The following is a 26,236-nucleotide window of genomic DNA, read 5'->3' as shown; positions in this document are numbered from 1 at the left end:
AAAAAAAAAATTCTTTCCCTCAAGATATTGTCATAATCTCAATCAAATTTCCAATGGAGTTTGCAACCATAATTACCCATTTAAATTTACCATAGTGCTAACTTAATCTATTTTATAATAGAATTTAAAATATAGTGTCAAATCTTTCATATGGATTTTTTTGTAAAGATGCAACATTTGCAGATATTTTTACTGGTCTTCCTTTATAAATATGCATTTCTTTAAACATAATTTAAAAGCAGTGTAAGGGAAGTAACCAAAACATTGTATTTGGATTACCTCCCTTACACTGTTTTAAATTATCTTAATTGTTCATTAACCATTACTTTATACATAATTTAAAAGCAGTGTAAGGGAGATAATTTCAATGATGTATTTGATTTATCTCCCTTACACTGCTTTAAATTATGTTTTGTACTAAAGTATTTGTCCATTAACCAGGACAACCTTGTTTTTCCCCCTTTTTTGCCCCTAATTCCTAAACGGTTTGAGCCATAACCCCCCAAATCAAATCCTAACCATCCCTTTGTGGTATGGAAACTTGTAGTATAATTTCAGAGAGATCCATACACCGTTCCACAGTTATTGTCTGGAAACTAGAAAATGCTTATTTTTGGCCCCTAATTCCTTAACTGTTGGTACCATAACCCCCAAAATCAATCCCCACCTTCCTTTTGTGGTATTGAACCTTATAGTAAAATTTCAAAGAGATCCATTCACTTAAACTAAAGTTAGAGTGCGAAAACCAATGTGTCTTCGGACGACGACGACAACGCCAACGTCATACCAATATACGACCGCAAAATTTTTTTGCGGTCGTATAAAAATCAGCAATTTCTTCATTTGCAAAGGGACATAACTGTAGAACGGTAAAAGTGACACCACTAAAATTCAAACTTGATCTGTGTTTTGTAGTAATAAGCATTGTGTATACCATGTATAAGTTTGATAATATTCGGTTGAGGCAAACTTAAGTAAGAGAATGGAAATGAAAAATTCATCAATTTTCAGTACGATAAGTTTCATAACATTTGGTTGAGGCAAACTAAAATTACAGAACGGAAACCAATTTCAGGACGAACAGACATTACAGACCAACAAGGGTACGTTACTCCATTCCCCCTCCCGTACTGCGGGGGCATAAAAACCTACATACATGACTTAGGTATCTATGCAAGCATTGGTTCAATAATTTAGATAACATTAAAATGACAAGAAACTCTTTTCATATTACTTTAACTAATAAAGTTTTTCCTGATCATAGCCAAAAAAACCCACAAAAAATGGTTTTGTATTAGGGCAATAACTAGATCCTACAAGGGGTCTTGAACTGGCTGCATTTGTCAAAATGAATAGTAGGTAGATCTTGACATTCTAAACATCTCCGCCTTGTCAAATTTTTTCTTTCATATCATAGTACCGGTACTGTAAATTCAAAATTATTGGGATGTTTTTATTATTGCGAAAAATGCGACAGAGTTATAATCGCAATAATTTAAACTCACATTTTGAAATTTTTTATATGAATTACACAGGATTTTTCTCAATATCGCAAAATTTAAAATTGCATTTTAGTCTAAAATGACAAAAAACCAATAATAAATTTCTCAATTCACAGTACATGTGTACTGACAGTACTAGTTTAGGGACTTATCATATTTTACCTGGGAGGGGGGCTGGTCATTTTGAAATCAAACATACAAAATTTCTTGATCCCCCATAATATTTCACTATTTTTATTTGATACCCTCCCGTAAAAACATTTAAAAAAAGTGATCCCCCCTCTATTAATCATGCCAAAATTTTAACATGCAATACACTTATTCTCAATTTTACTTATCATGTTATTTCACGAAAATATTGAAAATGAAATATTCTCAGTGGATTAAGTCAAAAAACATATTTGAGGGAAAATTGCCTTGAAATAGGGCTCTTCCATGAGAACTCTTCCATGAATATTAGTAGGGAAAGCAAGCCAGTGCTTTGAGAAGCTTTTTCTGACTTATTTTTCTAATTTCCTATATCATTGTATATTGAGCTATTAAAGAAAACTTGATCCTAAGTAACTCTGTAAAAAATATACATTAAAAAGTAAACTTTTTGAAACAGTAACAACACATTATTTACTAAGAGGGATCTATTAAATTTCCCTCTCTTGAATGTTGCTTAAACTTAAGTTTTATGTAAGGCCTTATTGAAACCTCCATTGCGTCACTAAACTTTTATATGGATAGTTCATGCTTTCAGCTTGAACAATTCAATTTACTCATTTATTGTCACATTTCATTCATAAATGTGTGATAATAACCTCAAAATTTTGATTTATTAGCCTAAAAAGTACAAATTTTTAGGGAGTGAGAGGTATAAATTGACCCAAAGGGATCTTGTAATGAAAACAAAAAGATACATTAGTGTTGTTCATCATCTCAGAATCATCTTATGTATCAATATTCAACTGTTTGTATGCAGATTAGATGAATATTTTATCATTTATTGGAGAATTTATTGCTCTACACTATATTCTTTCATGATGCGGCGTGATTTGTATTTTTGGACAAAATTTTGCACAAATCGCTGTAGATTTCGTTTTAATTTATATTTAATTTCTCTCAAACTATTTAGCTGATTATAACAAAACTTGGCAGTAATGCTTATCAATTTAGTGATTGAAGTGAGTGAAATATAACGACTGAATTATTCTGATTATGAAGCACCTATGCATTTTATATGGGACAAAATGACACAAAATGGCAGCTTCCTACATCACCAAAGTCTTGTGATATGTCTTACTTAATTGTATAATATGAATGGTGTTAAAAATATATTTTGATTTGACTGTTGTAATGTTCTTCTTGACATTTTGTTTCTTTTTTTAGTTTTTGCATCCATGTTTGTTTTAGTATCTACAAAATTGACATGTATTTAGTCTTACTTTTTTTGAACTAGCTTTCAGTAACTGTGAGTACTGTTAGATAGGTACTTTGTCTTTAGTTTTCTTGTTAGTGTTTTTATGTCCCTGTCATAGGTTACCCTTGACGGTCCGTCCTTCAGTCCCTCCCATTTTCATTGCTGCACTCTAACTTAAGTTTTCCTCTTCCAATTTTTATAAAACTGATGCACAATGCTAAGAACCACAACATGCAAATTTCAAATTTTGGCATTTAGTCAATTACTGTTTTAGAGTTATGCCCCTTTTTAACTTGGAAAATTGCAAAGCTTGAGCATGTCCTCACACATTCTTCTTTTATTTTATTTTTTTATTGCATTGTTCTGATAAGTCAAGTTTTTTAAACTGAATATTTTTTGTTTCTTTCTTATGTTGTGCTGTTGCACCACCCGTTCCAGGTTTGGGGAGAATTGAGCAATAATAATTTTTTTTTACCCATCCAACTTATTGTAATTGTTCAGTGTCAAGTAGTGATGAAGTGTTAAAACTTTATTTAGCCTCTTTGTATGAGCTCAGATTTCAATGAGACAACTATCCACAAGACCATATTATGTACACTAGAAAACACCTGCGACATTGCAGATCCATGACTAAATTAAAGTACCTACGCCTTATTTTAAGTCTGGATTTTTAGTATTTGTATTGTCATCTGATAAAATCGTGCTGATTATAAGGTGCATAGATTTCTCTGCTATTAAAATCTTTCTGTTTGAACCTATCCCAGTTTTTTACTACTACCCGAAAATTCATGTGACAAAGATTGAATTTAGAAGTATTAATCCCTGTATAATGACGAAGTCGTGACCTCTGACCTCGTTATTTTAGTATTATAGCTTTCCGTAACAGTCTCTGGACTTGGATATTTACTAAAAAATAGGCATTTTCTGTGGAAAAAAGATTGTTTCAAAGACATATTTAGGAAGTACAAAACACTACATTTACACGCCATATCACAAATATTTTCGACTTGTATGGTTTCAGAGGAGTTGAGGCTCAAAGAAATCGGTCTCTTCCTTTAGTACTGTATAGATGTAAGTAACTATAGGTCATTAGGATCTTTAGCAATGACTCAGCAAAACTCAAACCATATAGTCAGCTATAAAAGGCCCATACAAGACATGAATTTGTTTTTCCCATAAAACACGTTATATCCTAAAATTTTGAGCTTGCTTGATTATTTAAAAAAAAAGTATTTTCATTATTAATCCACCAATAACAATTACTACCGGTACTTTCAGTGAGATCAAAAGAGGGGCCAAAGATACAAAAAGGACAATCAAACTCAAAAGTCGAAAATAAACTGACAACGGCATGGCTAAAAAAGGACCCGCAGACAAACAACAGTACATAAAACACAACATAGAAAACTAAAGACTGAGTAACACGAACCCCACCAAAAACTGAAGGTGGACTAAGGTGCCCCGGAAGGTTGATATGTGGCAACCGTCATGTTGTTCATTTTAGTACAAAACGGGTGATGAGTCTAATTCAGTAGGTCACATTGAGTGAAAAGGGGACGGGATTGTAGTTATGACAATTGGAATATATCTGTTGTCATCTGTGAAACAGATATTCCATAACAATAAACCAACTCATGACGGCGTCCGTAAAATTTACTTTCAACTTCACCACTTGGAACTCTTGGTTTAATAGCTTCCTTGTGAGCAGCAACCCTCTATCAAGGAAATCATGATAGTGTTATGATATTGTAATTATTATATTTATTTATCTTGACCTGATTTGTTTTGTGTGGCCTTATCACATGTATAATATCACAGGGGTTTGTTACTATTTGAAGGGTTTACTATCCATCCTGTTGAAATAAAACCGTTAGGTGTGTCTATCCAAAGGACAGTCTGAAATAACTGTGACATTTGAAGGCATTTTTGAATTACCTTGAGATATTCCTCAGAAAAGGCCATTGGACATCAGAGCAATCTCTGACTAAAGATATGTATCACATAAACTGAACATAAGTAGAGTCAGACAATTAAACCTCTGAGTCAGCAGTAATCAGCCTGCTTTAACAAATGATGATGTATGGCAATCTCCCTATGTCACATCTTATACACCATACATTATTAAACCACTCAGCTGACAGATGCTGCACTTACAGGGAGAATACCCTTCATTCAGGGCACTTGGTTTAATTTCTATAATCTTTAAAGTTCCCTCTGGTGGTAAAAAAAAAGACTTTTATACTTACTTGTGATAGCAAAATGTTTTTCTGTCAATTCCTTCATGTCCTTTCTTTGGTCTTCCTGTTTTTTTTTCATTGAACTAGCCTCTTGCTCAAGAGTTTGGATTTGTTTACCATGCTTGATCTGGGTTGCAGCTAGTTGTTTTTGTTCTTTAACTCTCTTTTCCAAAGCTTCTTTCTGAAGTTTTATGTTACTTCTGATTTCTGACATCTGATCTATGACATGCTGATGAGAATCCTTTACTTCCATTCGGTCATTTTCAATTTCTTCATATTTTTCATGAAGCTCTTTGATTTTTTTCTCTTGATACCTTGTTTGACTGGAATTCCTGTTGACCTCTTCCTGTAAATATTGAAATTGCTTTTCATAGGTTACAATCTTCTCCAGAATCTGAGCAATATCATTGTCGATATTCAACTTTTTTGCAACTGTGATCTTACTCGAGTACTGGTTGTTGCCAAGAACTTGAATTGCCTATATAACGAGGATGATAAAGTAAACATGTAAGGTATTTTGATTTTGAATTTAATTTATATAATATGTTATAATTTCTAATAAGATTACCAAATGAAACTCAACCTTTCCCAAATAAGAAGCTGTCAACAGCTACAACAGGCCAATATATAATTGTGTTCTGTATAACTACAAGCTTAAAGGAGACATGACACGATTTTCAATTTGTGTTTCAAAATGTTTATTTATACTTAACTTTCCCCAAAAATACATCGATAGCAATATAAGAATCAACTATTTGGTAAAATATGTATTTTAATGAGATTTTAATGCAACAATTTATCGACCTGTCAAATATGCATATTTCCATCCCGGAAGTCACTCAGAACGAGGCTACTACGTCAGTGGTTACATTCATTCATATTGACATATGGGTACAGCACAAATTAAGTTTTGATTATTATCCAACAAAACGCATGACAGTGATAAACAATGATTATGTGTGATGCTGATGGATTCAACAATATAATTAAAACGATTATTGACATGATATCTTCTGTTTTTTCGAATGACACACAGACTTAGAAGGTGTAAAGATGGGACTTTTAACAAGCCCAAACTACACTTCTTTCCGCCCACTTTCATAAGGAATCCAGAGTTGGGGTCTCGGGTGCCATGCCATGAGTTCATCATAGGTCACAGGTGTATGGTACAGATGATTGAGTTTCGCAATTTCAGGTCTCGTTTGAAGTTGCAAACTTCAGGTGTCACTAAACATGGGGGATTGATAAGACATATAGTTATTACGCAATATTACTTCATAAGCTCTTTGTGTACATCCTGGATGTTGGTTTTGCCGAGGGCACAGGTGAGATTGGAATATATTATTGTTGTGTACAACTACCTGTACATATTTTTAATGAATACCTGTAGTACGACCATACAATACCCTATGCACCACCAATTAAATACCCTAACTCGTGTTGATAACTAATAGACAACCTGTATATAGATCTTATTTTTATTGCTTTTAAGAATATGCAGATATAAAAAGGTTTATAACAGATGCATTTTTTAATTGACTTCTTGAGAAGGAAAAGTAATATTCTTGTATGCTTGCAAGTCTATAACTTCATAAGAAATTGTTAGACATAAAGCATAAAAGCAAACAAGGAAATGATACGAGAATGTGAATCATAAGTCTTTTACATTCTTTTTCTGACACATTCCCTATTTCCATTCTCAATTTTATGATATTGAACATCGGATATAATTATTGACAACTATTTAGTTGGTAAATTTTCAGATGATGAGAAATATTTCTTTTTAAAATGGAAACTTTATAATAAATGAAGAAAGTGTCGTTTACCATACGGCCTCCAATAATGAGAAAACCCCATACCGTATATTCGGCTATACAAGTTCTTAACGTGAAAATGTGAAACAATTTTAACGAGAAGACTAACTTATTTATAACAAAATAATTTCTGTAGAAAAATATTGACAGACATGAATCAACGACAACAACTGATCTATATGCCCCTGATTTAAGACAGGCACATTCAAAATGTGTCGGTGGTATATGTTTGTGAGCGCCTACGGTACCCTCTCCCCGTCCCAACGTGTGACAGTGGTCTTACAGCAGTACATAAGAACTATAACAAGAGTGCACACGCTGAAATGTCTCGCCTTCTTTACTAATCATTGATATTATGTTAATAGTCCTAAATATAAAGCTTTATTACAACTGTCACATAAACTTAACATTAAGCAAGTAAACTAAAAATTGACCAATGAACCATGAAAATGAGGTCAAGGTCAGATGAACCATGCTAGGCAGGCATTACAGCTAACAATTCTTCCATACAACAAATATATTTGACCTATTGCTTATAGTTTAAGAAAAACAGACCAAAGCACAAAAACTTAACACTGAGCAATGAACCTTGAAAATGAGGTCAAGGTCAAATAAAACCTGTGTGACTGACATATAGATCATAAAATATTTCCATACACCAAATATAGTTGAACTATTGCATATAGTATTAGAAAAAAAGACCCAAAACTCAAAAACTTAACTTTGACCACTGAACCATGAAAATGAGGTCAAGGTCAGATGACACCTGCCAGCTAGACATGTACACCTTACAGTCCTTCCATACACCAAATATAGTAGACCTATTGCATACAGTATAAGAAAAACAGACCAAAACACAAAAACTTAACTATAACCACTGAACCATGAAAATGAGGTCAAGGTCAGATGACACCTGCCAGTTGGACATGTACACCTTACAGTCCTTCCATACACCAAATATAGTAGACCTATTGCATACAGTATAAGAAAAACAGACCAAAACACAAAAACTTAACTATAACCACTGAACCATGAAAATGAGGTCAAGGTCAGATGACACCTGCCAGTTGGACATGTACACCTTACAGTCCTTCCATAAACCGAATATACTAGACCTATTGCTTATAGTATCTGAGATATGGACTTGACCACCAAAACTTAACCTTGTTCACTGATCCATGAAATGAGGTCGAGGTCAAGTGAAAACTGTCTGACGGGCATGAGGACCTTGCAAGGTACGCACATACCAAATATAGTTATCCTATTACTTATAATAAGAGAGAATTTAACATTACAAAAAATCTTAACTTTTTTTTCAAGTAGTCACTGAACCATGAAAATGAGGTCAAGGACATTGGACATGTGATTGACGGAAACTTCGTAACATGAGGCATCCATATAAAAAGTATGAAGCATCCAGACCTTCCACCTTCTAAAATATAAAGCTTTCAAGAAGTAAGGTAACGCCGCCGCCGCTGCCGCCATAGCCGCTGGATCACTATCCTTATGTCGAGCTTTCTGCGACAAAAGTCGCAGGCTCGACAAAAACCAGTCTAACAAAAAAGATCGGTACGAAGTAGAGAAACCACTAACGTTAAAACAATAGAGATAACGCACAAATACTGTAAGCTAGATAAAGCCAAGTACAGCTAATACACAACTCATGTTCTCGAAGACTGAAGTATGTTACATGTAAACATTTTCCTGCTCAGTTCGATTGAAAATCTAACATTTATTCAAATGACCCCTTTTATAAAAAATATTTTGAAAAAGAACATTATGTGTTGCGAATATTTTCCTGGACTCAAGCGTTTTCCTGGTAGCAATAAACAAATTGATTGCTAAATGATATTTGGAAGAGAGGGGTGGAAATAAGTGAATTTGAATTTACTTTGTGTAATTCCTTAAATTTGAAGTTAGATTTATAAGGGTCTGGATTGAATAGCATACTTTAGAAGTGTAGTATAACTATATTAATTATTTCAACATAAGATAGTTTTTCTTAGAAATGTATGATTTTTAAAGGTAAATAACATAACACGTGACTAAATCACACTACAAGTGCCTTCTTACATTTTACCTGGTCAAGTATGCTATAGGTGTCAACATTTAATCACTAAAACAACAGCCTCCAATAAATGTTTTGTATTGTGTAATTTTATACATTAGGTGAGACGTAAATAAAATATTGAATTGAACTGTTTACATAAAAGGGGGAAAGTAATAAAATTGTTAATTGAATATCCTAATGCAAAAAAAGTGTGATAAAGGATTTTTCACTATACAAATCCTTTGTGTGATGTATGGTTTCCAACCAAAAAAATTATAAGCATAACTTTTGGTGATAATTTATACCTATTAAAAGTCTCTATGTAATAAAAAAAAAAAATAAAAACGGACACTTTGCGAACGCCTGATTTGATTTTTACTATTGTTTTTTTTTCTGTTTCTGGCGCACACATAATTATAACATTACCGTAACAGAGAGAAAAAAAAGAACAATTTGATTATCAATAATTAGAAATTTATATTTTCAATCATGACTAAAAAGTAGTTTTATTTAAATGAAAAAATGCAGAAAGCGGTCTATTAAATTTATTCATCAGACAAACCAAATATGTATGGTAACAATCCGATCGGTATTGTCTGAAAAATCGTCGTTTTTGGACTCTTCGCATGAAGAATTAATATCCTTTTCTTGGTTATTTTTCACACACAATGTCTTTATAGTTTGTCAGTAATCTGGAAAAGTGCTGTCAATACCGTCCATAGTGTATCGACATCGTCCAGTCAAGAGACATTTTCCCAGCTTGTAACCACTGACGTAAGCACGATCACGTGATCGTTATCTAATTAAAAATCATTCTTAATGACAAGCGCTTGATTCTTTGACCAGAAAAATGCTAATTTATCAGGTTTTGACCAGCAAAATTGTACAAAACATGTTTTAAGACTAATATTTATTAATTTAATAAAAAAAAAAAAATTTTAAAATCGTGTCATGTCTCCTTTAACTACCAAGTATCTGTATTGTAAACCTGACATCTTGGTCTAATAGCACAAAAGGTGATTGCCAACCATAGGCTCATTAAAAGACAAGAAATGATTGTAACAGGATGCTGTTACGAAGTCTCCCAAACGAAGCTCCCATAATTCGTAATTCCCAGGGTCGCCTGACATTGGGCAACGTCCATTGAAAATTGGTTTGGTCCAGTAAAGTTATATGCATTAGTGATGCCTGGGGACTAACCTTGTATATCATTCAAATCATCTTGGCATGACAAACCAGAATATATATGGTTTAGGGGTGGGGATCTCAACCATTTACAAGATACTAGAATATTGGGGGTGGGGAGGAACCCCTGGGGACTGGCCCTATACGTCATTCAAATGTTCATTACATGACGAACAGGAATATATATGGTTTAGGGGTGGCGATCTCAACCATTTACAAGATATTAGAACATTGGGGGTGGGGGGAACCCCTGGGGACTGACCGTATACGTCATTCAAATGTTCGAGACATGACAAATAGGAATATATATGGTTTAGGGGTGGGGATCTCGACCATTTACAAGATATTAGAACTTTCTCAAATGGCAGGGGGTCGGGATGACCCCTGGGGACTTACCCTGTATATCATTCAAACCATCTCAGCATGACAAACCAGAATATATATGGTTTAGGGGTGGGGATCTTGACCACTTAGAAGATATTAGAACTTTCTTAAATGGCAGGGGGTGGGGGTGACCCCTGGGGACTTATCCTGTATAACATTTGATGTGCTTTATCATGACAAACCAGAATATATATGGTTTAGGGGTGGGGATCTTGACCATTTACAAGATATTAGAACTTTCTTAAATGGCAAGGGGTGGGGGTGACCCCTGGAGACTAACCCTGTATTTCATTTGATGTGCTTTATCATGACAAACCAGAATATATATGGTTTAGGGGTGGGGATCTCAACCATTTACAAGATATTAGAACTTTCTCAAATGGCAAGGGGTGGGGGTGACCGCTGGGGACTAACCCTGTATAACATTTGATGTGCTTTATCATGACAAACCAGAATATATATGGTTTTGGGGTGGGGATCTTGACCATTTACAAGATATTAGAACTTTCTCAAATGGCAGGGGGTCGGGATGACCCCTGGGGACTTACCCTGTATATCATTCAAACCATCTCAGCATGACAAACCAGAATCATTCTGGTTTAGGGGTGGGGATCTTGACCACTTAGAAGATATTAGAACTTTCTTAAATGGCAGGGGGTGGGGGTGACCCCTGGGGACTTACCCTGTATAACATTTGATGTGCTTTATCATGACAAACCAGATTATATATGGTTTAGTGGTGGGGATCTCGACCATTTACAAGATATTAGAACTTTCTAAAATGACAGGGGGTCGGGATGACCCCTGGGGACTAACCCTGTATATCATTCAAACCATCTTAGCATAACAAAACAGAATATATATGGTTTAGGGGTGGGGATCTTGACCACTTTCAAGATATTAGAACATTCTTAAATGGCAGGGGGTGGGGGTAACCCCTGAGGACTAACCCTGTATTTCATTTGATGTGCTTTATCATGACAAACCAGAATATATATGGTTTAGGGGTGGGGATCTCGACCATTTACAAGATATTAGAACTTTCTCAAATGGCAGGGGATCGGGGTGACCCCTGGGGACTAACCCTGTATATCATTCAAACCATCTTAGCATGACAAACGAGAATATATATGGTTTAGGGGTGGGGATCTTGACAACTTAGAAGATATTAGAACTTTCTTAAATGGCAGCGGGTGGGGGTGACCCCTGGGGACTAACCCTGTATTACATTTGATGTGCTTTATCATGACAAACCAGAATATATATGGTTTAGGGGTGGGGATCTCGACCATTTACAAGATATTAGAACTTTCTCAAATGACAGGGGGTGGGGATGACCCCTTGGGACTAACCCTGTATATCATTCAAACCATCTTAGCATGACAAACCAGAATATATATGGTTTAGGGGTGGGGATCTTGACCACTTACAAGGTATTAGAACTTTCTTAAATGGCAGGGGGTGGGGGTGACCCCTGGGGACTAACCCTGTATTTCATTTAATGGGCTTTATCATTTAGAACATTTTCAATTAAAGAGTTTGTGTCTATCACGAACGGTTTTCAATTTATAATCATTTGAAAATTTAAAAAAATAAAATCCCATAGGGTTCTATAGTAAAACCCTCTTTTCTTTTTGCCCCTCAAAGTACCCCCTTATAAACCCCATTGCAAAAACAAAATCCTGATTGCACCACTTGACATGTTAGTCTAACATATTGTGAAACCCTAAGTTAATCCGACAAGCGGTTTTGGAGAACGGGTGCGGACAAGTTCAAATTTAAAAGCGGCGGAAGAAGAAGAAGAAGAAGAAGAAGAAGAAGAAGAAGAAGAATAATAATAATAATAAGAACTGAGCAAAAACAATAAGTCTTCCCAAACTTCATTTGGGAGACTTAATTATACAAACACAAAATTTGTAACCTAAAACCATGCACTTTCCTGTACATTTTCTATGTTACACTGCTTATATTGTTATGTCACAATAAGAACCTATTGTGGTTCAATGATGTCATTTACACCAAACACCAATTGACATCAGGTCAACCGGTGTAACTATATCATGAAAATCAACAACAGATTGGTTATACATTATTGTGTCCCAAATTTCATCAAAGGAATCTCCAAATCAAACAGTGTTGCCATGTCATTGAAAGTTTCTAATGCCAAACAAAACCATGGGAAAGACTCAATTTGCCATTCTTATTATGGTTTGTTTTTTGAAGGCCAAAGAAATGGTAATGAAACTAATCATAGTTGAGCATCTTAAAAAATGTTACTAATTTCATATTGATTTTCCCCAAAATAAAAGAACAGAGTTCCAATGTCCCCCGCGTTGCACATATTTTATATTTCCAAGGGGCATTACTCTTTTTACCAAAGTCGATCGTCCACCGTTATAGAACTTGTCCGAGATATTGCTGATATTAACCTATAATATAATTTTTATTAAAATCTGGCAAGAATTGTACCCTTGAGAGTGCTAACGAGGCCATTTTCCATAAATTTAATATTTCCAAGGGCATAACTCTTTTTAATAAAATGCTCTGCTGGGCGCAGCTTGATTTGACCGCAGAGGTGGAACCCTGAACAGTTGGGGCAAGTATGGACACAACATTCAAGCTTGATACAGCTCTGAATTTGGATTGTGATTAAATATTTGACACAGCAAAGGTTTCTGACACAAAATGAATGTGGTCTAGGAACTTAAAAAATTTTAATTTACCTATTCAAACCAAATCATTATTATTTGCTTTTATATATAAATCAGAAATAACCAACTTTTAAGGAAAATTTAATAGAAATAAAAAAAGGAAAAAAAGGGAAAAAAATCCCCCCCCTCCAAATGTTTGGAACCCCCTAATGATTCATCACCCCCAAACTCAATCCCAGCCTTCCCTTTGTGGTATGGTACCTTGCAGTACAATTTCAGAGAGATCCATACACTTGAACACAAGTTATTGTCTGGCAACTAGAAAAATGCTTGTTTTTTGGCCCCTTTGTGGCCCCAAATTCCTAAACGTTTAGGGCAAATTACCCTCAAACTCAAACCCAGCTTTCCCTTTGAGATATGGAACCTTGCAGTACAGTTTCATAAAGATCCATACACTTACACACAAGTTATTGTCCTGAAACTAGAAAAATGCTTGTTTTTTGGCCCCTTTTTGGCCCCAAATTCCTAATGGTTTCGGGCAATTACCCCAAAACTCAAACCCAGCTTTCTCTTTCTGATATGGAACCTTGTAGTACAATTTCATAAAGATCCATACACTTACACACAAGTTTTTGTCCTGAAACTAGAAAAATGCTTGTTTTTTGCCCCTTTTTTACCCCTCATTCCAAAAATTTTGAGGCAATTACCCCCAAAATCAATCCCAGCCTTTCATTTGTGATATGGTACCTTGCAGTACAATTTCAGAGAGATCCATACACTTGAACACAAGTTATTGTCTGGAAACTAGAAAAATGCTTATTTTTGGCCCCTTATTCCTAAACGTTTTGGGCAATTATCCCCAACTCAATTCCAGCTTTCCCTTTGTGATATGGAACCTTGTAGTACAATTTCAGAAAGATCCATAAACTTACACACAAGTTATTGTCATGAAACTAGAAAAATGCTTGTTTTTTGCCCTTTTTTTTTAGCCCCTAATTCCTAAAATTTTGAGGCAATTACCCCCAAAATCAATCCCAGCATTCCCTTTGTGATATGGAACCTTGTGGTACAATGTCAGAGAGATCCATACACTAACACACAAGTTATTGTCTGAAAGTTACAAAAATGCTTATTTTTGGCCCCTAAATCCTTAACTGTTGGTACCATAACATCCAAAATCAATCCCAACCTTCCTTTTGTGGTTTTGAACCTTATGGTAAAATTTCATAGAGATCCATTCACTTAAACTAAAGTTATTGTGCGAAAACCTATGTGTCTTAGGACGACGACGACGACCCCAACGTCATACCAATATACGATCGTATAAAAAAGTCAATCGTCCACCATGATAGAACTTGTCCGGGATATTACTGATATTAACCTATAGTATAAGTTTTATAAAAATCTGGCAAGAATTGTACCCGTGAAAGTGCTAACGAGGCCATTTTCCATAAATCTAATATTTCCAAGGGGCATATCTATTTTTTGAAATGTTGATCGTCCACCATTATAGAACCTGTCAGAGATATTGCTGATATTAACCTATAGTATAAGTTTTATAAAAATCTGGTAAGAATTGTACCTGTGAGAGTGCTAACAAGGCCATTTTCTATAAATTTAATATTTCCAAGGGGCATAACTCTTTTAAAAAAGGTCCATCGTCCACCATTATATAACTTGTCAGATATATTGCTGATATTAACCTATAGTATAAGTTTTATAAAATTCTGGTAAGAATTGTACCAGTGAGAGCGCTAACGAAGCCATTTTCCATAAATTTAATATTTCCAAGGGGCATAACTCTTTTAAAAAAAGTCGATTGTCCACCATTATAGAACTTGTCCAAGATATTGCTAATATTAACCTATAGTATAAGTTTTATAAAATCTGGCAAGAATTGTACCTGAGAGAGCACTAACAAGACCAGACTGCAGGACACACGGAGGGATGCACGGACGGACGGACGCCCGGTATTTCCATGTCCCCCGCAACACGTTACACAGGGGACAATAAGTACTAGTAAATAAATTTTAGTCTTAAATGCTCAAAAATTATTCAGTCATGTTTAGTCTTTCAGTCAATTTCCATTATAACTTATCTTCTGCGGTAAATTCAGTACTGTTTAGACAATTTGGGAGAGGAACTTGTAAAAGTGAAAACTCAAATGTTTTCCAATCCTAATAAAACTGTCATATTGTAATGTTTACGTTAATATTTTCAAAATAAAATATTGTTTACACTATGATTTGCTTGCAGCCATTTCAGTACTTTTCAGTAGATTTTCTGACAATTCTGTATGATGTTGAGGTGTACAGGTAAATAACAAACACAGAACAGTCTGAACATAGTCTGACTGCAAGTGAAATGTCTGAACATGACTGAATTTATGAATATGTGTATGAAAACTGACTGAAAAACTTAAAATTCCTTAATGATTCATAGTTTAGTCTAAATACCTGTTCAGATCTAAATGACTATTTCAGATCAATTTTGGTTTCCTAGTGAAGGAAAACTAGAGTTTCTGAAGATTGATTGATTGATTGATTGGTGCTTGCTTAACATTTAAGTTTCTGAATATTCTGAAGAGACATTATAACAGACAACATTGTCAAAATAATGAGATTCATTATAGACAACACTATTGACATTGTGTAATTGTATACTCCTTGAGAAATCTGAAAAAAAATTTCCAAATGTGTATAGAAAATACAGTTTACTTTTATAATGTATTAAGAAAGTTTCAAAACTGGAGAGTTGAAAACACAAAATGGTTATGTTCCATCATTAATTTGGCTGAAAATTTACTAAAGTAATTTACCACCTAAACAAATGATCCAAATTAACAAGCTCAGGTCCATAAGTTCCACAGAAAGTCAGATAGTAAACAATCATATCATTACCACATTTCAGATGAAGGTCTCCTCTGAATAATATAAGTCCCTACTATGTATTGGCTACCTAAACTACACAAAAAGCCTGTCAAATATCAATGGCCTCCAGCAACTGTTCTTCAACTTATTTTTCAGTGCTTTTAACTGGCTCTCTTACTAATATCAAAAAGTTTATTCATAACTTCTGTCACTATTAGAGTGTAAAAAGTCCTTTGTTTTTATTTTTGATAAATTTCTACGCTTTTGATGCTCCGTTCATTTTTTTTTAATTTTCGAGGCTACACTATAGCTACATTCCACACAATCTTATTAAACAAAAGTTTTCATATTCATTTAAATGGTCCTTCAAAATATCGGATTGCAAATTTATTTGCTACAACTTATATAAAACTTTTTTTGCAATGAAAAGAGTAAATATGCTAGATCTACTTGTTGAAAGTGTGATGAGTTGATTAAAGATGAAAATTTTCTCCTTCAAAACATTTATGTACGTTTCGTTTCGGCAATAAAGTTTATCAACAGGCTAAAGGTATTCCAATTTGCACCAATTGCACCCCTTTAATAGCAGATTTGTTCTTTTATTGTAATGAAATCAAAGTTGATGGCATACACAGCAAATATCTGTCTAAATTTCATCTTATTAATAAATTCAACACCTTTATGATATTGTTTCGTTAAATAATCAAGAAATTTCTAAATATCCTCCCAAAACTAACCAAAGGAAACTTATTTTAATTAAATCTAATACATACAGCAATAACTGCCCTTTCCTAGATTATGATAATACAGTTTCACACTGAGGACACTCAATACTAAAATTTACAATAAGGGGTAATTTTTTGCTATCTTTTGTTAATTTACCTTTGTTGGACAGTGATGTTCTTTGGGTTTAGAACCATTAATTAGGGCCCAGTCAGAAAGGACATAAAAGGAAGTAGTACATATTTTAAACAAAATAGTCCTTCACATAACTGTTACTTTGTGAATAAGTAAAATATTTGGGTAATTTTGGTATCAAATGATGGCTTAAGGACTTTGGGTCACTGAAGATTGATTGATTGACTGACTGTTGGCATTTAATACCACTTTCAGCACTATTGGTTATATAATGGAAGTCAGTTCTTATTGGTTGGGGAAGCCAGAGTGCCTGGAATGAACCACAAGAAAACTGACAATCCTAGTCAATTAAGGTTGGAGTCGAAAGCACCTACTTGGTGCTGGATTCAAACTCACAACCTCAGTGTTAACAGGCTAGTGATACAGTAGATACCTAGAACACTCGACCACGAATCACTGAAAAACCCTTGTTGAAAGTGTCTTTTGAATAATAAAATAAAAGCTATGAAATTAAAATAGGAGAGCATATTTCCCTTCCTTTGTGTCTTAGTGTTTTTGTTAATTGTTTTTTATGCTTTGTATTAATCTGATGAATTCAATTAAAGTCTTTTTCAAATGTTTTAACAGTTTATTTTATATTTTGTTGTTATAACCCATCGTTCCGGATTAGGGTAGGGTTGGGTACAACACACATGTTGAGTCCCACTAGATTATTTATGTGTCTGTCCAAAGTCAGGATCCTGTAATTCAGTTGTTTTTGTTTGTTGCTGTATTTCATATTTGGCTTTTGTTTGTGTTTTGTACATGAAAAAGGCTGTTGGTTTTGTCATTCAAATTGTTTTAACAATTTGTCATGTCCAGGCCTTTTATAGCTTGCTATGCATTTGGGTCTTGCTCATTGTTGAAGGTAATACTGTGACTTATAATTGCTAACTTTTATGTCCATTAATGTCATTCAGTCTCTGATGAATAGCTGACTCCTTGGCAATCATACAATATCTCTTTATTATTTCATATTAGAAATGTACTCAACACACAAAAAAAACCACTTTTAACTGCCTTTTGGATGAGTAGCAGGGTTACCTTTTTAAAAAGTCTTTTTTTTAACCTTACCCAACATGCCATATTTATTCTATCAGTCCTCCAACCTCTAGAATATATAATAAATAACAAATTGATTCTTTTTACATGATTTGACTATGCTTATTTAACACAGCATTAACTGACTTTGTGGTCACTTAGTAGTGTCTTGCCTCAAGTACAGGAGGTTCATGTATCTATGAGGTAAAACCAAAGACTTTAAAATTGTTCTTCAAGTCCTCTGCATTTAGTAGTCAGGGCAGATTGGTAGGCTCAGTGTCAGAATAGTTTGTCTGGGTAGTATAACAAGTCTCCCTGTAGAATGGTACCTTGAAAACTAGCAAGATAAAAAATTTCACTCACCGTGTAATCCTAGTAAAAGGCAAATATCCTATAATTCATATATTACATTAACATGTTCAAGTTCTGATAATACATGTGATATTTGCAATTTGACGTAAAACAACAATCCTTTTTTCTTTTCTGACATAGCCGATCTATTCTAGAAAGAAAACGACCACACACAAGGTCCAAAAAAATTTACCGCAAAACCAAATGAACTGCAGAACCACAGGACTTTATTTTCAAAATGAACTTGAAACATGGATAGTGTACCATAACCGCAAATACCAAACAGATTAACCCAGTTTCCGCAATGCCCTACATGTGCGACTACCATACATCCCACACTATTCCTGACGCAATTGGAAGTAGTACCTCATTCAGAGTGAAGCCATTTGAAATGGTATGAAATGTCCAGTGAGGTGTTGTCCATTTTGGAAAAGATACTGACAATTCATTACTAACTTTTACTTTCACTTTCATTTTAAAGTTGTCAAACCGATATATGATATAATTGTGATGTTACATCTTGTTAACCTTTTTGTAACCCCATATGAACCGCATTCTATGTACTTCAGCACTTGTTTCCTATCATTAAATTGTCCTGAAGACGCCACAGTAAGTGTCGAAACATGTAGACCAGAATAAAGCATTTCCTTGCAGTAATCTAGGATGTTGTTGTCTTTTTAAAGTTTTATTTTCTCGGTATCCATCCTGATTACTCTACCAGTCTGTACCGTTAGAAGGTGTTGGTTCACTTGTGTAGATGTCTTAAGTTAATATCGTTTTATAAAAATATCTGAATATAAAATAATGGAGAATGTGTCCATTGGACACAGATGATGTCCCAGCTTGCATATAACATATAAAGGGACATAACAAAAGAACTGTAAAGGTGAAGCCACCCAAATTTGAACTTGATCTGTTTTTTATGGTAATAAGCATTGTGTATAAGTTTCATAACATTTGGTTGAGGCAAATTAAAGTTCTAGAACGATAACGAAAAATTCAGCAATTTTTCTATTTATAAAGGGCATAACTCAAGAATGATAAATTAGTGACATACAAAGTGACAAAGGGGCATTCAAACACATACCTTTCCAACTTGAGTAAACAGATCATTGAATTTTGTACTCGAAAGAGCTCTCAGTTTCTCTTGATCAGGATGTGCCAGAAAATTTCTATAATGCTTTATGATGGCTAAACAAGCACCTGCAGATGTGTCAGCTTTGTGTGGTAAGTGATCAAATCCACCCCTTGGAGACTGTACTTTTTGGATCATTTCCCGTAGAAGGCAAATCAAGATAGTTATATCAAAGTCTGCAGATGTTGGTCTAACTGTTAAAAAATAAAAAGAGTCATGTAGTAAATAAAAAAATAATTCTGAGCATATAATTATAGCATTACAAAAGTAAACCAAACAGAAAACCACATGATGGGGTCTGGATTTCTTTTTAATTGTGTCTTTGGGTTGCAGTATCATTCAGCTTCAACTTTACTACAAATATATATTGTGTGAATTTCTTTAACTGTAATGTGTTATTCACAAAGGCTATTTGAAGTGTATCACTCAAACTATATGCATAATGTCAAATATGGTACTATCCAACCCTAAGACCTCCTAAATCTATTTATTCTCCAAAAGTTTAGATGAAATTAGTACGACAAGGTTTTCAATGCATCTTTCAAATGTATCAGAATTCACAGTTTCACCTGGCCATGTTTTTAAGTAACTGATACAAAACAAGACAGTATTTGAGGAAAGATTTAAGAATGTTCGCCTGCCTGTTTTTTTTTACTTTTTGTCAAGATATTTGGAATCCTCTAGTTTTATCCATGTGCTGCCATAAAAAAAACTTTTGCCTTCTAACCTCTTCTTTTCTTTTCATAATTTAATTTATAACCCATAGTTTAGAAAGCCATTTGTGAAGAAAAAAAAGATGCCAATGTTAATTGTATGAAAAATCTAGAAAGAATCATGGCTTATAATGTTTCAAAAACAAAGACAATTAAACCTTTCATTTTTCTGCTTTTATAGTTCTGTTATATGTATATACTATGAATTTATAACAGTCTTTTAAAAAGCTTGTCATTTAAAAGCGAACATCCTTAACTCAGATTAGTGTTTGTTAATCTGCTATATATATGCAATGAAATTATTCCTGTAAATTGTGTGGTTCAGATTTCTTGAAATTTTTATATTTTTGTCAACAGACCAAAGTCAATAATTTCGTCAAAATTTTATGAAAACAAGCATTCTGAGAGGATTGCATGGCAATACATAGTCCCCTACCGGTTAAAAATTTCTTCGTACTGGAACAAAATGCTTACTTGATCTATAACTTGTCATGGTGTAAACTTTATCACAAGTATCAAGTCAATATCTTCAAGCATGACGAAAAAAAGTGTGGAAAACTGATTATTTAAGAGAATTTTCTAAGTCCAAGGACCCTAACTCTGCCCAAAATCATCAGACTGGAACAAAATTCGAACTTGATCTGTATATTATCATGATAAAACTATATACCAATTATTCATTAAATATCATCAAGCATGACAAAAAATAGATAGGAAAACTGATTATTTGAGTAAAATTTCTAAGTCCAACGACCATAACTCTGCACAAAATCATCAGACTGGAACAAAATTTGAACTTGATCTGTTACTTGTCATGATAAAACTATATACCAATTATTCATTCAATATCTTCAAGCATGACGAAAAAAAGTGAGGAAATCTGATTATTTGGGTGAATTTTCTAAGTCCAAGGACAATAACTCTGCTCTAAATCATCAGACCAGAACAAAATTGGAACTTGATCTGTAACTTGTCATGATAAAACAATACACCAAATATCAAAGCACAAAGAAAAAAAATGTGGAAAATTGATTTGCGGTACTGACTGATGGACATACAGACAGACAGACAGAGAGATGGATGGAGTGCAAACCTAAAGTCCCCTTCAACTTTGTTGGTAGGGGACTAATTAAACGAGCCAAACCTATTTTAGTCAAAGAGTTGGGTACTTCCTAAAATGTTAGGCAAACACTTAAAATATTGTTAAAAAATCCTCATTTAAGGGCAATAACTCCAATAAGAAGTCGTCTAACGATTTCTGCCATGTTGTCTTATTTGAAGATCTTGTCTTGCTAATCTTTTTTGCTTTGAAATTGTCTGTTTAACCATTATAGTTTTCAAGATAATAGGCAAACTCACTAAAATTGAGGATGCAGGGTCAAATGACCTCCATGGAAATGAGATGTGCCATTGCTAATACAACTGCATACCTAATGTCACTTATCATAAGTTATTCCCCTTCAACTCACCTAATTACAAACTTGAACATGAAAACTTTTCACCACTGTGTAAACTTATTTGTAGATCTTGTCTTGCTGATCACTTTTGCTTATTTAAGTTTCTATCTATCATTGAAACTCTTTTGATATTAGGCAAAAAATGCAAAAAATTGATAAAAATAGTAGTTAAAGGGCAATAACTCCAATAAGGAGTTATCTGATGATTTCGACCATGTGAACTTATTTGTAGATCTCGTCTTGTTGACCATTCTTTGTATATAAAGTTTCTCCCCATCTATTATACTTTTTTTCAGATATTAGGCAAACAAGAAAAAAATTGGTAAAATTCGTCAGTTAAGGGCAATAACTGATTTAAGAAGTCGTCTGACAAATTTGAAGAAAATAGACAATATGTAGATTTAATTATTCTGGACATTTTTGCTCCAGTCAGATTTTCTCTTTTCATAGTGTTTTCAAGATAACAGACAAAACTTGCATATAACCCCTATGTTCTATTCTTAGTTTTAATAACTCCTATAAGAAGTTGTCTGACAGTTTTGACATATATGAACAATTGGTAGAGCTCAACATTCTGAACATTTTTTCCACTAGTCCGATTTTCTCTATTTATAATGGTTTTCTAAATAATAGACAAAACTTGCATTTTACCCCTTTGTTCTATTATTAGCCATGTCGGCCATCTTGGTTGGCAGGCGGGGTCATCAGGACACAGTTTTTAATCGAGATACCCCAATGATGATTGTGGTCAAGTTTGGATTAATTTGGATTAGAAGTTGCAGCTAGAGGAGAAGATTTTTGTAAAAGTTAACGACGACGGAGACAAGTGTTGAGAAAAAAGCTCACTTGGCCCTTCGGGCCAGGTAAGCAAAAAATGGTTAAAATTTGTCAGTTAAGAGCAATAACTCCTATAAGAAGTTGTCTGACAGTTGTGAAGTACAATAGACAATTGGTAGTGCTAAACATTCTGATCATTTTGCTCTGTCATATTTTCTCTATTCATAACGGTTTTCAAAATAATAGACAAAACTTAAATTTTACCCTCTATATTCTATTTTTAGCAATGTCAGCCATGTTAGCTGGCAGCAGGGTCATCGTTTTTGTCAAGCCTGCGACTTTTGTTGCAAAAGCGAGACATTATATATAGCGATCCTACATTCCATCGTCGTTGGCGGTGTCCACAAATATTCACTCTGTGGTTTAAGTTTTTGAAATTTTAATAACTTTCTTAAAATATCCTGGATTTCTACCAAACTTGGACAAAAGCTTGTTTATGATCATAAGATAGTTACTGGAAGTAAATTTTGTAAAAAAAAATCATGATTTTCCGTATTTTACTTATAAATGGACTTAGTTTTTCTCCCAGTTAACATTACATTCACTCTGTGGTTAAAGTTTTAAAAAATTTAATAACTTTCTTAAACTATCCTGGATTTGTACCAAACTTGGACAGAAGCTTGTTTATGATCAAAAGCTAGTATATATCTAGAAGAAAATTTTGTAAAAATTTATTTCCTGTTTTTCCGTATATTACTTATAAATGGACTTAGTTTTTCTTCCAGTTAACATTACATACAGTCTGCAGTTAAAGTTTTTAAAACATTTATTAGATTCATAAACCATTTCATTAACTGTATATCTATTATGTGCATTCCCCTATCACACTGAAAACATAGACAACAGCAAAAGTAGGTGAGACACTGGGTTCCGCGGAACCCTTACGAATTTTTAAACAAGATACCCTAATAATGATTGTGGCCAAGTGTAGTTAAATTTTGCCCAATTGTTTTCAGAGGAGCAGATTTTATTTAAAGTTAACGACGTACGAGGAAGACGGGGGAAGACGACGATAACGACGGACAACAGTTGCCAAGAGATGAGAAAAGATCACTTGCCTTTTGAGGCCAGATGAGCTAAAAATCAGGGACCTGGACAATATAACACTGGAATGTTAGTGGCAAAGTTAAATTTCTATTGGTCTCTTTATTTCAGAGATGAAGTTTATCAAGTTAATTACCGGTAAGAATGAAAGACAGATGACAGATGTATGATGGATGCTAAGTTTGGTAAAAAACTGAGATTTTCCCTTTTAATTTATGTTTCATTGTTTCAAATTTCACCAAGCATTACATACCTCTTGGCTTTGGATACATTTTTTCCCACATTGCTTTGCTTATTATGCCATCTTGTTTTAGTGACTCCAGTGCTAATTTGTCATTTGCCAAATGTGTTTCCAGAACAGCAGGTGGATGCACCCTGTCAAAATATGCTTTGACAGCATCTGTACCAATTATGGAGGTAAGATACCAAGATCTGAGGTAATTGATTTCTTCTGTGGTCAATGGTTAAGCTGCCATTCTGCAAAAAAGTTTTTCAATAGAGGTTAAGTATTCCAAATTTATACAATTTGATGTTCCTTGAGACATATTAATGACATAAGTGATGAGACTTGTCAAAAATAAACAAATTTGCAAGTTGTACACTGTCCACACAAGCAAAAAATGACTAGGGACCATATTTGTAGACAACGAAAATCTAAGGACGATAACTGTGTCCTCAGACCACTTGATCTGTGTTTTGTGGTATTTAGCATTGTGCATAAGTTTCATAACATTTGGTTGAGACAAACTAAAGCTAGAGAACAGAAACGAAAAAAATTCAGCAATTTTTCCATTTGTAAAGGGGCATAACTCTAGAACAGTAAAAGTGACACCACCAAAGTTCAAACTTGATCTGTGTTTTGTGATAATAAGCATTGTGTAAAAGTTTCATAGGCAAACTAAAGTTAGAGAACGGAAACTAATTTCGGAAGTACAGAAGGACGGACAGACATAAAGACGGACAAGGATAAAACTTAATGCCCCCTCCGCTACAGCGGGGGCATAAAAAAACAACATATTCAACTATTTGGTTACTTAATCTCATTGGTTCTTACACTTAGTAAATCATATTAAACTGTTGACAATGAGAAATTGCTCTTGTGTAACACCATGAATATATAAACTATGCTAAAGTTTAAAAGTCCATGGACCATGACTTACGGAGAAGAATCAATTAGATTAATTGATTGTTGTTTAATGCCACTTTCAGCACTATTGTGCTATTTCGTGGAAGTCAGTTTTTATTTGGTGGAGGAAGCTTTCCGTAGGAAAACTGATAATCCTAGTCAATTAAGATTGGAGTCTAGTGCACCTGCCCCGTGTGGGATTCGAAATTGCAAACTCACTGTTGAAAGCTGCAGGCTTGTGATACAGTAGTTTGACTACTTAGACAACTTGGCCACCGAGGCCCGAGGGGTCAAATAGATTCCATGGAAACAAGTAAAACAATTACCTTGGAAATATCATTGACCTACCAATTAGTGTTTCTAATAAACTTTAAGAACAGTTGTTGACGCCATCTAGATCTATGCCAGAAACAAAAGAAAACTCTGGATGGAAAGCCTGCAGAAATTAACAAACAGAATATAATTAAAGTCAATTTCTAAATATAAATTAAGATATGATGCATATAGGAGAGTAAGGAGACCTTAAGGCAATGAACAGGAACGAACTCCGTTTGAGAAAACAATAATCACAGCTTCGAATTCATGTACATGTTTGTCTTATAATGTTCTGACAACAAATGGTATATAATTGTATAGTTAAACTTGGATCGATGTTTGTGAATAGTGCTTGCGTATGTTCAAACCATAGTTTTATTATATACTTTTTGCCATGGTCCAGAAAATTAGACAGTCATATTTATAACAAAAAATTAGATGTGATTTGATTACCAATGAGATAGATATCCACCAGAGACAAAATGATGTAGATGTTATAAAATATACGTCAACATACGGCATTCAACAATGAGAAAAACCCATACTGTATTGCAAGCTACATGTAAACAAGGATCCGACATGACAAATGTAAAAAATGTCAAACAACAAAAGCAACGGCATGTCATTGATTTATGTACAAAACAATTAAAAAAGCAAATTTAATACACTACAACAAACGACAACCAATGAATGAAATCCAGGCTTATGATTTTGCCACAGCCACACATCCTTCATGGCAGGGTTAATATAAAAATAATAAGATGTGGTATGATGGCCAATGAGACAACTATCCACAAGAGACCAAATGACACAGAAATTAACAACTATAGGTCATCGTACAGCCTTCAACAATGAGCAAAGCCCATACCGCAGAGTCAGCTATACAAGGCCCCGAAATGACAAATGTAAACACAATTCAAACGAGAAAACTAACGGCCTAATTTATGTACAAAATAATGAACGAAAAACAAATATGTTACACAGCAACAAACAACAACAACTGAATTGCATGCTCCTGACTTGGGACAGGCACATGCATTCAGAATGTCGCATATACATAACAGAACATACATCAATAAAAGTACTGTTCCTTTGCTTTTTGTAATTTTGCTGTGCATGAACTGGCTTTGTGTCATGGATGGATACCCCTTATCCTTTCTTTTCTATTATGTAAGAACTTATTGTAATAAAATGCTCCGCTGGGGCGCAGCTTGATACGACC

General features: G+C 34.1%; 1 protein-coding gene across 2 annotated transcripts in view; it reads right to left on the bottom strand.

Annotated features, from left to right (window-relative positions):
• LOC127712770 (myosin-1-like) overlaps positions 1 to 26,236 on the bottom strand; it is a 63,845-nt gene that overhangs the window by 27,360 nt on the left and 10,249 nt on the right. The window contains exons 2-4 of one of the 2 annotated variants that reach the window (XR_007987304.1): positions 23,827 to 24,050; positions 19,475 to 19,716; positions 5,154 to 5,622 (exon numbers count right to left, since the gene is read on the bottom strand). Coding sequence is in view for 1 of the 2 variants with exons in the window: in XM_052219392.1 (XP_052075352.1) it covers positions 5,154 to 5,622; positions 19,475 to 19,716; positions 23,827 to 23,857 (742 nt within the window). In the remaining variant the exon portion in view is untranslated. Of the gene's footprint in view, positions 1 to 5,153; positions 5,623 to 19,474; positions 19,717 to 23,826; positions 24,051 to 26,236 lie in introns of those variants that run through there. The other variant, XM_052219392.1, reaches the window with a different exon arrangement.

Source organism: Mytilus californianus, unplaced genomic scaffold, assembly GCF_021869535.1.
Source record: "Mytilus californianus isolate M0D057914Y unplaced genomic scaffold, xbMytCali1.0.p SCAF_8, whole genome shotgun sequence".
Taxonomy (NCBI): Eukaryota; Metazoa; Mollusca; class Bivalvia; order Mytilida; family Mytilidae; genus Mytilus; species Mytilus californianus.
The sequence above is the reverse complement of the archived record's forward strand: the minus strand, read 5'-3'. Positions and strand labels throughout refer to the sequence as shown.